Genomic DNA, 12008 nt, shown 5'->3' with positions numbered 1-12008 from the left:
GCTCGGCGTCAAATGGCAACAGCTGTATACCAGTCCATTCCGTTTATCGGGGAATAAAAACACAAATCAAGCAAAAGGTGTCACCTCCAGCCTACCTGAAAAGTTGCAAGATAAAAACGTAGAAGGCGCAGTTCTTCTCCTGTCAATGTAAGGCATGACCACCAGAAAACCATGAAGTCCAATAAAAAGTTACCACCACTCGGCGCTAAACAGATAACAGCTGACCCACTTCAAATCCATTCCATTTATCGAGGGAATAAAAGCACAAATCCAGCAAACGGCGTCAACGTGAAAGTAACCCCCAAAATAGAGGCGCAGAAAGGCGCAGCTCTTCATCTGTCAACCTAACGTACAAACTCCCAAAAACCATGACATCTCCCCCCAAGAAAAAACACAACACAAGAAAAAAAATATAAACGGATATACACATCCGCGTCCGCAATTCATGGACTCGGCTAGCTAATACGTGCGACTCTCACCATGAACCCTGCTCGCTTGACGCCTTCCTTGACTTTGCCGACTCATGACGACTTGCGCAGCGCAGACGCACCTGCTGCAGATAAGGCATTTCCCAAAAAAGAAATTCGAGCTCGTAGCCGCTTTACTAAAGAAGATGCTTAACAGAAGAAAATCACCCACGATGGTCGCACACTTGCCGCGTCCAAAATTAAAGATGCCACTAATGTCAGTCCCTGCTACTACGATGCGGTGCGAGGTATGCACGCGGCGGTGTTTGTAGCCCACAATTTATTGTAATATCTCATCATATTTTATTAGAAAAGGACACTTGACAGAACAGAACAGACACAATCACTGCGCCGCACGTTGCATTCCACGCTTTTTTGCATCTGTCATCAGCACATTCTCTGCAAGTTGTTGTGCTCTGAGGTGATATGATAAATAAAATCATATTAGTCATCTACGATATCTTACCGGCCTTTGTATTTGGGGGAGAGTATCAGTATCTCAAAATATCACTATCACTATCACAGAAAAAGAGACAGAAACAAAAACAGAAACAGAAACAGCCAACTGTCTTTGCCTGTCACTATTCACACCATGCCACATATTTAGCACGCGAGATCTAGAGCAACCCATTGACGTTAATGATCTATCCAAAGACGACGCGGGGCAGGGCGGCGCGGGGCAGGGGAAAGGGGAAGAGGGGGTCCATCGCTCCATTGGATATGATTGATTTCGAGTGCAACTTGAGGCCTTGAGGTGTGAGGGCGAGGTGCGTGCCGGTGCGCGCGCGCCCCACATCCTCCCCCTTCCCATGACTCGCGAGTGGGATACATAGTTCATTTTTGGGACCTTTGAGGATCCGTGTAAGTGCGCTGATGATGATCGTCATCACGATGATGCGGAGTCTATGGGCAATTCGTGGTCTTTAATTATTTTTCCAGTGATTGAGGTGATTGTGGTGATTGTAGTGGTCCAACGTGACAGCGTTTGAGAAATCTAAATCTAAATGTAATTTGTAACAAGCAGCCCACATAGCCCACATAGCCCACAATTCTGCAGTTCCCAATCACTCCTGGACTCCTGTGTGTGTGTGATGGCGCGTAATCTGATCAAGAGCTATAACGAGTACAAGGTACAAGGGCCTTGCCTTGTTCTCTAATCAAACTCAGCAGGCGTGGGCGCCAGCCTCAGACCCGACCCACCGAGTCCCAGCCCAGCCCAAGAGCCCGATCCCAATAAAGAGAAAAGAGACCAAACCTCAAGTCACACTCCGAATTTTCCTCTTCACAAAAATTACACGCAGAAACGTGTTTCATTCCGGCTTTCATACAAAACGCCCATACCTTTACCCACAACTATAACAATAACTATAGCTAACATATTGAAATTGACATTGCATCCGAGCGACACACTGGCGAATCATCGGTAGGTAATGTAACTTGCTTTTATATGTATCAGCAAGTATAGAAAATCATCTGTCAATAGTATGGAGAGGATCACAGCTGGCCTGACTGGGATTCGGACTGGAACTAACACTAATATTAACACGGTTAACAGGCTCATATAACCCAGAGTTCAGTTGAATAAACACCTGATGATCGATCAGTCGTTCGAGTCAGAAATTCGTGGAATAATGGATGAATGGGACTGCTATAGATTTGCCGTGAATGACACTGACACTGACGCTGTTGACTTTACCAACGATACTGATACCGATTGTCCCGACTCTTTCGTGGTAGATGGTGGCAGACGATAGGTTTTAGAAAGGAGCAAGTCTATGGGAGACGGGATCTACTATACTTTGACTCAGTTGCTTAGAATATCACTCGGACTCGGAGGTGCTTTTCTCAGTGCTGAAGCACCGAGCTTGCGCAGCACCTTCTTGTGTTCTGAATGAGACACCTTGGTAACAAATTAAAACACCAATTAAAATCCAAGTTAAAAACGTATCTGTACAAACGAAGCACAACGCAAAGCAATTAAACAAACCCTGAAAACCACGGCTAAACCTCAACCTAACCGCAGCCCACGCCATAAATTTACTAACCCTTACCGGAACAGACACAGACAATTTGAAGCTTGCGAATCTACACACTGTTCAAATTTGTCTCGGGCGTCAGGGATCGGAAGAGATATAGATATCCAGTCAGACCTTTACCACTCTACACAACACAACTCTTGATTATTAAATTCTCAATACCGCAAGGTTGCTTAGTAGCTGCTAAGAACTGGCCAAAAGGTAAAACGTTACATTATAATAAATGCAAACATGTAACCGTACCTCACAACGACTCCGCTGAGATTGACGATTCGAGATGGAGATTGACATTTGGGATTGCACATCGCGGATTAGCTTTGCACATCTCGTCTCATTTCACGTCATATCATCTTATGATCATGATAATTACCACAACCGTAACACAACACATGACTATGACTATTACCACGATGGTGTGAGCTTTGGATGAACGCATGCAATTTCAAAGAGATTAAGGGAATTCTTTCAAGTTGTGTGAGATGGGTATAATTATAATTATAATGGTGATTGTGATTATGATTGTGATGAGAGTGATGAACACCATAATGATGAAGATGAAGACGATCAAGACTCCAGAGTCTGATCATGATGCCCCTGCTATGTGGAAAACCAAAGAGCGAGGTGCCCAATGCCCAGGACCAAACATTTTTAATTATGCGGCATTTCCTGATGCCGAGTGATGGCTTCCCAAACTCCGACTCTAGACTCCGGCTCTCCCAACAAACACCCTTGAGGCTGGACACAACACATTACGCACCATAAGTAAGTAGTCAGCGGTCATCTGTAAGTAAGTGACGTCCAATTACATTGCATCCAACTGGCGCATGTGAAGAACATACCATTAGCAAAGGGAAAATCATCTGACGGTGTATAAATTAAATTCAGCAAGCCGAGATAACGTAAATTGTATATATGATGCATTATATTTTAAAGTCCGAAAGATTCCTCCAATTTTTGAATAGGCAAACTAACCAGGTATTCTCACTCGGCAAATGCGAACTCCGTTCGCAGTTAGCTGGCATGGTTGGAAAATAACAATGCCATCTGACCTAAAACCCTGTTTTATACGCGTCTCCTATAAACAGGTCTTATCCAACCACTGCAAACCAATAACTCTTTTTCCAACATCAGTCATGGCCACGGTTGAAACAGGTCAGTATAATCAGTCCCATTTTTGCCACCGAAAGTGTATGGCACAGTTTTCACACGAAAGGAATGAACCTCTATACAAGTATTTTTGATCACTAGGATATTCCGTCCTCCAAGAACATAACGAACAGAAAAATTCACAATGTTTGAACTGAATATGCTGTGTCGCGGTGGGAAATATGGACTGTGGTGCTCGACGCAATATATACGAGGTACAGTGCATGCGATAAGTTGTACCATGATAACTTTTAAGATTTCAACCATGATAAGATTTCAGCCGCTTGTTTACATTTATGTACCAAATGTGTAACGCTGCTGTCTGTCCGAACACAGCAGTGACACTCAAACCGGTAAGGTAAAAGAACCAATTAAGAAACGATATGTTTCTTAATCACGGACAGTATATATATAGCAGAAACGGTAGAGTAGTAAGGCAGCAGGCTTACAAAATGGCAACTACGCAAATTGCACCAGGTGTAAACCTGGCATGTCCATGCCAGCTAATTTTCAATACATAAATTCGAGGCTTCTTCGATATACCGCCTCCTTCCATCTTCTTTCGTTAAAACTAATACTATACTTATATGCAGTAGGTTAATCGTCAGAAACTAACCAGGTATTCTCATTTCCAATACATAAATTCGAGACTTCTTCGACATAACCGTCCTGCCATCTTCTTTTGTTAGCACTAACACTATACTTACATGCAGTAGGTCAATCGTCACTGCAATTTTCAAAAAGTAAAAGAATAAACAAAAAAAGTGACATTCCGTCTGTGTAATCCATTGTTCACGTCTTGAGACTTGGCTTTGGATTGAATATCTTGATGATACTTCAAGCACCCAAACCTCAGCACCACTATTCCGGTCAATCTCATTCAACTCAACCAATTGTGTCTCTAAAACTTATCCATTCTTTCTTTCTTCAGTCACCAGTCACAGTCAGGTCTGCGGACCTTGAAGATATTTTTATACGGTATACCGGACAGCCGATTAACACGATATTTTGAAGTTTTTTGAATTTAACATACGCATCGACACCGAGAAATTGCTTGGTCAAAGTCAAAGTTATCTGAGGCCCACCTCGCACCTCGCACCTCGCTCTTCTGCCTTTAAATTCACATTTTTACACTAACTTAGCAACACAAACACTGAGCCTGAGGCACACGTAAGTGCGTTATGATCCCCAGCACTGAGATTGATTATAGTATACCCCGACCGATGATGATGATGATTATACCCCAACCAATGACCATCATCATCATCATCATCATCATCGTCGTGAAACGATTCAAAATCCAGCTTCAGACCAGGCTCTTAAGCATGAAGCTTTTCGGAATTGCTTGAACGTTCGAGCGTTTGCGTTTGAGCACTTGCGTTTGAGCGTTCGAGCGTTTTCGTTCGAGCTTTTGCGTTCGAGCTTTTGCATTTGAGCGTTCGCAATCGGGCGCTTGCGTTCGAGCACTTGCATTCGAGCATTTCAGCGTTTGGCCTTTCAAGTATGCAAACATGCAAAAGACCAAGAAAAAAAATCAAGTTACTTCCACACGATTTCAGAATTACAACACGTAGAGTATACCTATACCTAAAACTAAACCTAAAACTGATACTAATACAGATACACGCAGATTCGGACGGAGACTTGGACGTAGCGATACAAACACAACAGCAACAGCAACAACATCGACATCGACAGAAACAGAAACATAAAAAACAGAGCAGAAAAGGAGAAAAGGAGTAGAATAGAATAGAGGAGGGTATCAAAAACCAAGAAACCAAGAAAACGAGGTATCGAGAGTGATAGATCCAGCAAAGAGTAGGCGTAGCGAAAGGGAGAGAACGACAGCGAAACACAATAACATTAACCCCCCCCCCCCAACACAACGCCAAAAAGGGATATCCAACGACGCCCACCCCTGCCCCGCACCACACATAGTCAAGCCAAAGCTCAGCGAAGAGAACAAAGTTCAACAAACCCTCAAAAAGAAAAACCTCCCCCCTCCCATCCTCAAGCTCTCACCCTATCCCGCCCACCACTCCCGCCAAAAGCAGGCCGAAGTCGCGCAGCCACATGCGGTGCATCCGCCAGCGATCGGTGCTTCACCCCCATTCCCTGTCCCTGTCCCTGTTGTTTCGCCACGGATGACAGCGCCGAGGGATGAGCAGGTGGAGGCGAGGGTGACACAGATGGAGAAGCGGACGATCCTGAGGACGAGGACGAGGACGAGGATGAGGAAGATGAGGCGGATGGGGAGGAAGAGTGGAAGCTTGATCCGGGTGTTAATGGGCCTGGCCCGCCTCCTCCTCCTCCTCCAACTCCTCCTCCACCGCTGGCATGCGCGTGCGCGTGCGCGGTTGGCTGTAGGTGGGCATTGGAGTCAATGGGGTGCGCGGTGGTAGTGATAGTGGATTGTGGACGAGAGCGCTCGGAAGAGTACCGCTGGTGCTGATGATATTCGTACCCATACCCATATCCATACTCAACGCGCTCCTTCTCCTTCTCCTTCTCATACCCATACCCATACCCATACCCCACCCCCGCCGCCGAGACAGAAACCGAAACCGACGGAGAGAGCGAAGGAGAAAGCGACGGCGAATGCTGCACAGCTACACGCGCAAGCGAGCGCGTAAGGTTGATATGGTCTCTTTCTTCATCCTCCTCTGCGTCCTCGTCTTCGTCCTCCTCCGCCGCGTCCTCGTCCATCCTATCATCCTCCTCCTCTTCACGCTCGTCGTATCCGCGCATATCATCGTCTTCATCCCCATCTTCATCCCCATCTTCATCTTTAACCCCCCTTACCCTAGCCCTCCCACTTGCACTCATATTCCCCCCACGACCCCTCCCCTGACCCCTAATCCTCATCCCCCCACGCACACCCTCCTCCTCGCACTCATCCTCGTCTTCTTCGCTAATAGACACATGCGATATAGGCGGCGACGGCATATGATGCTTCTGTTGCTGCTGCTGCTGGAACTGTCCCCCCCTCTCTCTTTCTCTCTGTGCGTGTCTCTGCTGGAACTGCTGCGCGTATTGGCGCTGGTGTTGATGGTGGGACTCTGGCGACTGCTGATGCTGATGCTGATGCTGTTGGTGGTGGTGGTGGTGGTGGTGGAATTGCTGATGCGCAGACAAGTGCGCGGAACGAGGCGACGCGCCCGGGTGCGCGCTATGCGGGTACCCTCCTCCCCCTCCTGCGCTAGTTGACCGGGCCGCATATAGCGGACTTTGAGCTGGACTCAAAGCGTGCGCATGCGCATGCGCATGCCCATGCCCATTCGAGGGGTGCGATGGGTGTGAAGGGTGCGAGGGATGCGATGGGTGCATAGAAGGCGACCCATACTGCCCGTGTCGATACTCGAACTCGGCTCTATACCCAACATTCCCATTTCCCTGCTGCACAGGTACCGGTACCGGTACCGGAGGCATAGATAAAGGCATAGTCCGCCGTCGCTTCCTCCTACCATCTGCGCCAAGTTGAGTCCCCTGCACGACCTGTTCCACGCCCGCGCCCGCGCCCGCACTCGCACTCGTGGTGGTAGAGAGCGAGGACGCCGATCGCTGGGAGGTGTTGTTACCATTACCACTAGCACCGCGATTCGCATTGGCGTTGTTATTCGCGCTATTAGCGCTCGCGTTGACGTTGGCGTTCTGAATTTGCGCCTGCGCCTGCGCCTGAGCCTGCCCCTGCACCTGCGATTGCGCCTGAGATTGAGACTGCGCCCTCGAAAACCCCGGCGCGGTATGATTCCTATAATGCCTCCTCATATTCGAGTTGACGTTGAATTCGCGGCCGCAGTTCGGCCATGGGCAGCGGAAGGCTGTTAGTTCAGAATTAAGTGGTGAGTGGTCAGTGGTGAGCGTTAAGTGGTAAGAATTAAGTGGTGAGTGAAATGGTGAGTGAAGTGGTGAGTGAAGTGGTAAGAATTAAGTGGTGAGTGGTGAGTGAAGTGGTGAGTGAAGTGGTGAGTGAAGTGGTGAGTGGTAAGTGAAGTGGTAAGTGGTGAGTGAAGTGGTAAGTGGTAAGCGTTAAGTGAAGTGGTAAGCGTCAAATGGTAAGTGAAGTGGTAAGAAAGAAAGCAAAAAAAAGCAAAACAAACCACTCACGCGTAGCGCCCGTATGCGTATTAACATGTATCCGCAAACTACTCGGCCTATTAAACCGCTTAAAACACGTCGGACAGACGTGTTTTTTGCCGTTTGATGTGTCTTGGTCCTGGTCGTGCTCCTGATCATTCTCATTCTCATGTTCTTGCTGGTGCTCGTGCTCATTTTCGTGTTCCCGGTCGACTTCGTGCTCGTTGTAGTTGGCGTTGGCGTTGGCGTTGTGCTGGGCTCGGGTCTGGTAAAGAGCACGCCCGCGTTCGTGGTACCGCTCGTGGTAGCGCTCCTCATCAGCGTACGCGCGTGGAAAATGGGCGTGGTACGCAGACGCGGAGGGGGCGGACGACATGCGCCGCGGCGCGTACCGCTCGCTATAACCATACTGCTGGTGCCCCGGAGGCTGCGGCGGCGCGTACACCCCCGCCGATGACGAAGAGGAAGGACCATAATGCGCCCGACTACCGCTACACTCCGCGTACTCATCCCTCTCCCTCTCCCTGTCGCGGGAACAAGAAGAGGAAGAAGAGGAGGAAGAAGCGGGTGAGGGCAGGAGCGCGTCTGTGCGGTATATAGGCGGGTACGGCCCATTTTGCGGGTGTGGGTGTGGGTGTTTGGGGTATGGTGAGGTGGTGCAGGATGAGGAAGATGAGGAAGGACGGAGCGCTGTGAATGCGTATATGCTGTCACCCTGCGCGTGTGGGGGACACGAGGTTGAGCTTGAGGGACGGCGCTTGCTCGAGCCCGGACTCCCGCTTGCACTTGAACTCGACGGGTGCGCGTGTGCGCGGTCCCGATGATTCGCGCTCGCGCTCGGTACCTATACTCGCCAAAAACGAAACACAAAGTATGAAAAAGAGAAAAAAGGAATTTGATTCCACGTTAGCATCGGGATATAGATAATTGATTAGGGTGTATCTTGGGTGGGTGGGGAGACGGATACGAACCGGAAGGTGGGTGTATGCTGCGCTGCTGCGCGGGCTTGCGTCTGCGTGTGCGGGGTGGTGGTGGTGGTGTGAGTGGGGATGGTGTGGGTCGGGTTTTGGGAGGGGGAGGGGGAGGGGGAGGAGGTGGTCTATAATTGATATGCGTAAGTCATGAAATGAATGAAGTTGATTGATAAATGGACGTGAACACGAAATGACGACGATGAAAGATGAATATCACGAAAGAGAAGAACAGATACACACCGGGAAACATCTCGTGAATGCTAGGCAGCGTAGTAGCCGGACTCGCGCTCCCCGCCGACGACGACATTCTCTCAACGAAGGATCTCTCAAAGAACAGACAGGCAACAGGGAAATGAGAAAGCGAAAGGGTATATGGACGTTGGAATAGACGGGGTTGGAAATTGGAACGGTCCACGATACGTCGGAGAGCTTTTAAATGGATACGATACACAGGACACGGGATATAAGATGTAGTATATAAGATGGGATGGGTACGCAGAACCAGCGATACCGGATAACCCGAGGAGTTAAAAAAGGAAATAGGCAGGGGGGTAGGGGGTGTTAGGCCCGTACTGTGAGGCGAGGGTATTAAGGATTGGGAATTGGGATTGGCGTCCCATTTCTATCCTGATTCCTGTATGTAGGTAGTGTGCACGGCACGGCATTCACCAATGCTCGATTCGATTCCAATCGAATCGGAATCGGAATCGGAATCTGGCTGGGTGATCATGATCATGATCCATACCAGTAATATTAATCTCGATGCGGATGTGTGTAGTACATATCCATATCCATTTTGGTGTCGATGTGTCGATGGCAAATCCGAGGGGGTGCAGCAGGAGAGGGGAGGGGGGGGTACAAAAGGGGCAAAAGGGGAAGGGAAGGGGGGGGGGGGTGACAAAGGCAAAAAGAATCCGCGAGGGAAGAGGGAGAGGGATTGGCGCTGTCTGTCCTGTGTCGCCCGTGGCCCCCTTCGGTCATTTCGCTTTTCGCGTTCGCTTTCAATTTCGGCGTTTTCACTTTTCGTCCTTTTCTTCGTAATGCTAATTTTTCGCTGAGGATCTGGGATATATCGGGAAACCCGTCGTTTAACCGGGTTTCACGAAGGTGTGTAATTACGTACGTATGTACACGGTACGAGGCTGAGTGAGATAAAGTAGGCACGCACAGTACCCACCTTGCGAATCTCTGCAATGCAATGCAAATCGGGTGACGGGTGATGATGATGATGATGCATTAATAAAAATAGTAATAGTAATAGTAATACTTGAAGGGGGGTCGCTCATCGGTAACTCCGCAGTCCCAGGAACCCTCTCCTCTTCCTCTGCCTTTGGCTTTGGCTTTGGTTTTGGCTTTGGGTTTAATGCCGTTGCCGTTGCCGTTGCGTTTGCGTTTGCCTTTACCTTGTCGGCGTTTTTCCTGTTCGCTGCGATGGGATTGACAATGATAATCGGTTATGCCGGTAACGTATCGTATCGTATCGTACTGGTGTTGGTATTGGTAATCGTCGATTGTTCACCATATGCATCACCACCTTTGCCATTTTCGCTGTTTAATTCGACTTTCAGTTTTACTTTTGACTTTGACTTTGACTTTGTCTCCTAAAGTAAGCGAGGAGTAGGGAGTAACTTGGATTTGGATTTGGATTTGGATTTCGATTTGGATTTAGATGACCGATGTCTATTCCCATTCCCATTCCCATTCCCATTCCTTTCCCAACACCTCAATCACTCACACTCACACACTCCAACAAGTCTTCTCAAAATGCCGTCCCCTTAAACGCCAAAGTCCAAACGCCCAAAGTCCAAAATCACTCCAAAATCAAAGTCCACGTGGCGGGTACAATCGCCGTCGCCGTGTCCGTCCAGGACCCGGGAAGCTCCCGTACCGGCATGTCCGGATTTTCGCGGATTTGAGGCCAAAAAATGGCAATTTCTTTGTCCAGTTCTCGCGGATTTGAGGGCGCCACAGGCAAAATTTTGGCCAAACAAAGTCCGGTTTGGCGGATTTGAGGCCCATATTTTAACAAAACTTCTGTAGTAATTGTTCAAAGGCGGCATGCCGCAACCGTTTTTCCCAGATGCAGCTAATTGTTGGCCAAATTTGGGGCCGGGATCCCGCTTAGATTGCAATGATTGGCCAGCGTCTATTATCTAAGAGCGGTAGACGATGGAAATCAACGGAAATTCACAGTAGTAAATCGAAGCAAGGTTACATTTCCTATATACAGCATATTAGTGAAACTTGAAGACGTCTTTTCTCTGCTACCCTGACATATTTCTTCACTATCCTGATAACTAGTAATGGAGGTTCCACCTCCTCAAAATCCTTCCCCTCGAAGCCTGTAACACCTAAATATCTACTCCATATGTTTATTTTGCAATTAATTAATGACTTGTTGAGCCGTCGAGTGGTTTTGCAAGCTCGCCCCGCAGGGCTGAAAAAAAATATCTAATTGGGAATGCCCCTATCGGGCATTGTCCGGTTTCGCGGATTTGAGCCCCAAAATCTCGCGGATTTGAGGGCAAAAATTGGGATCCCAGGCGGACATGCTTATAGGGGAGCTTCCCGGGTCCTGTCCGTCCCGTCTGCGTTTCATTTTTGCAGAGCGTGCACAACTTGAACTGCACAGTGCATCATGATCTGCATCTGCACACATCTTTACTTCCCTGGCCTGTGTATGTACTGCCCTGCTCCTGTCGTGTTTAACGTTTATTCGCCGTGCCTCGTGCGACGCTCGTGCTGGGATCATCATCATCATCATCATCCCTCCTTCCTTCCTTCCCTCGTCAGTCCCTCCGTTCCTCCAGATCATAATAATCATTATCAACCCTCCCTCCTTCCTCCTTGCATCATCCCTCCGTCCTGCATTATCCACATCTAAGTCATCATCATCATCCTCATCCTCATCCACACCATTCGCATCCACACCATTCGCATCCACATCCACATCCACATCCACATTCATCCGTCCACATCACGCTTACACATATCCCACATCCCTCCCCCTCCCCCTGCTCCTGCTCCTGCTCCTGCTCCTCTCAACTCTTCCCATCCCGCTCCTCTTGACTCTTAGCCTACTAATCCGAATCACGATTCCTATCCTGATTCTCATCGTAATACACTAATAGCTTGGCGCTTAGCGCTTAGCGTGCATATATATAGGCGTATAGATATATATGTCTAGTTATACAGGTGCAGGTGCAGGTGCAGGTATACAGGTGCAGGTGCAGGTGCAGGTATACCGGTGTAAACATCTACCGCACTCCTCATTCCGCACTCCGACAGGCTTGAATCCGAACAGCGAC

General features: G+C 48.5%; 2 protein-coding genes across 2 annotated transcripts; both read right to left on the bottom strand.

The window, feature by feature from the left end:
* Window positions 1-5659: 5659 nt before the first annotated feature.
* Window positions 5660-7417, bottom strand: JR316_0005441 (uncharacterized protein; the record flags this gene model as incomplete). Its single annotated transcript, XM_047891199.1, has 1 exon — window positions 5660-7417. The coding sequence occupies one exon, from the start codon at window positions 7415-7417 to the stop codon at window positions 5660-5662; it is 1758 nt and encodes a 585-aa protein (XP_047750960.1).
* Window positions 7418-8436: 1019 nt separating this feature from the next.
* JR316_0005440 (uncharacterized protein) lies at window positions 8437-9007 on the bottom strand (the record flags this gene model as incomplete). Its single annotated transcript, XM_047891198.1, has 3 exons — window positions 8437-8570; window positions 8698-8825; window positions 8937-9007. 3 exons carry the CDS (start codon window positions 9005-9007, stop codon window positions 8437-8439), a joined length of 333 nt encoding a protein of 110 aa, XP_047750959.1.
* Window positions 9008-12008: the final 3001 nt, after the last annotated feature.

The sequence above is a fragment of the Psilocybe cubensis genome, chromosome 4, assembly GCF_017499595.1.
Source record: "Psilocybe cubensis strain MGC-MH-2018 chromosome 4, whole genome shotgun sequence".
Taxonomy (NCBI): domain Eukaryota; kingdom Fungi; phylum Basidiomycota; class Agaricomycetes; order Agaricales; family Agrocybaceae; genus Psilocybe; species Psilocybe cubensis.
Note: the sequence above shows the minus strand (reverse complement) of the source record. Positions and strands in the feature narration are given on the sequence as shown.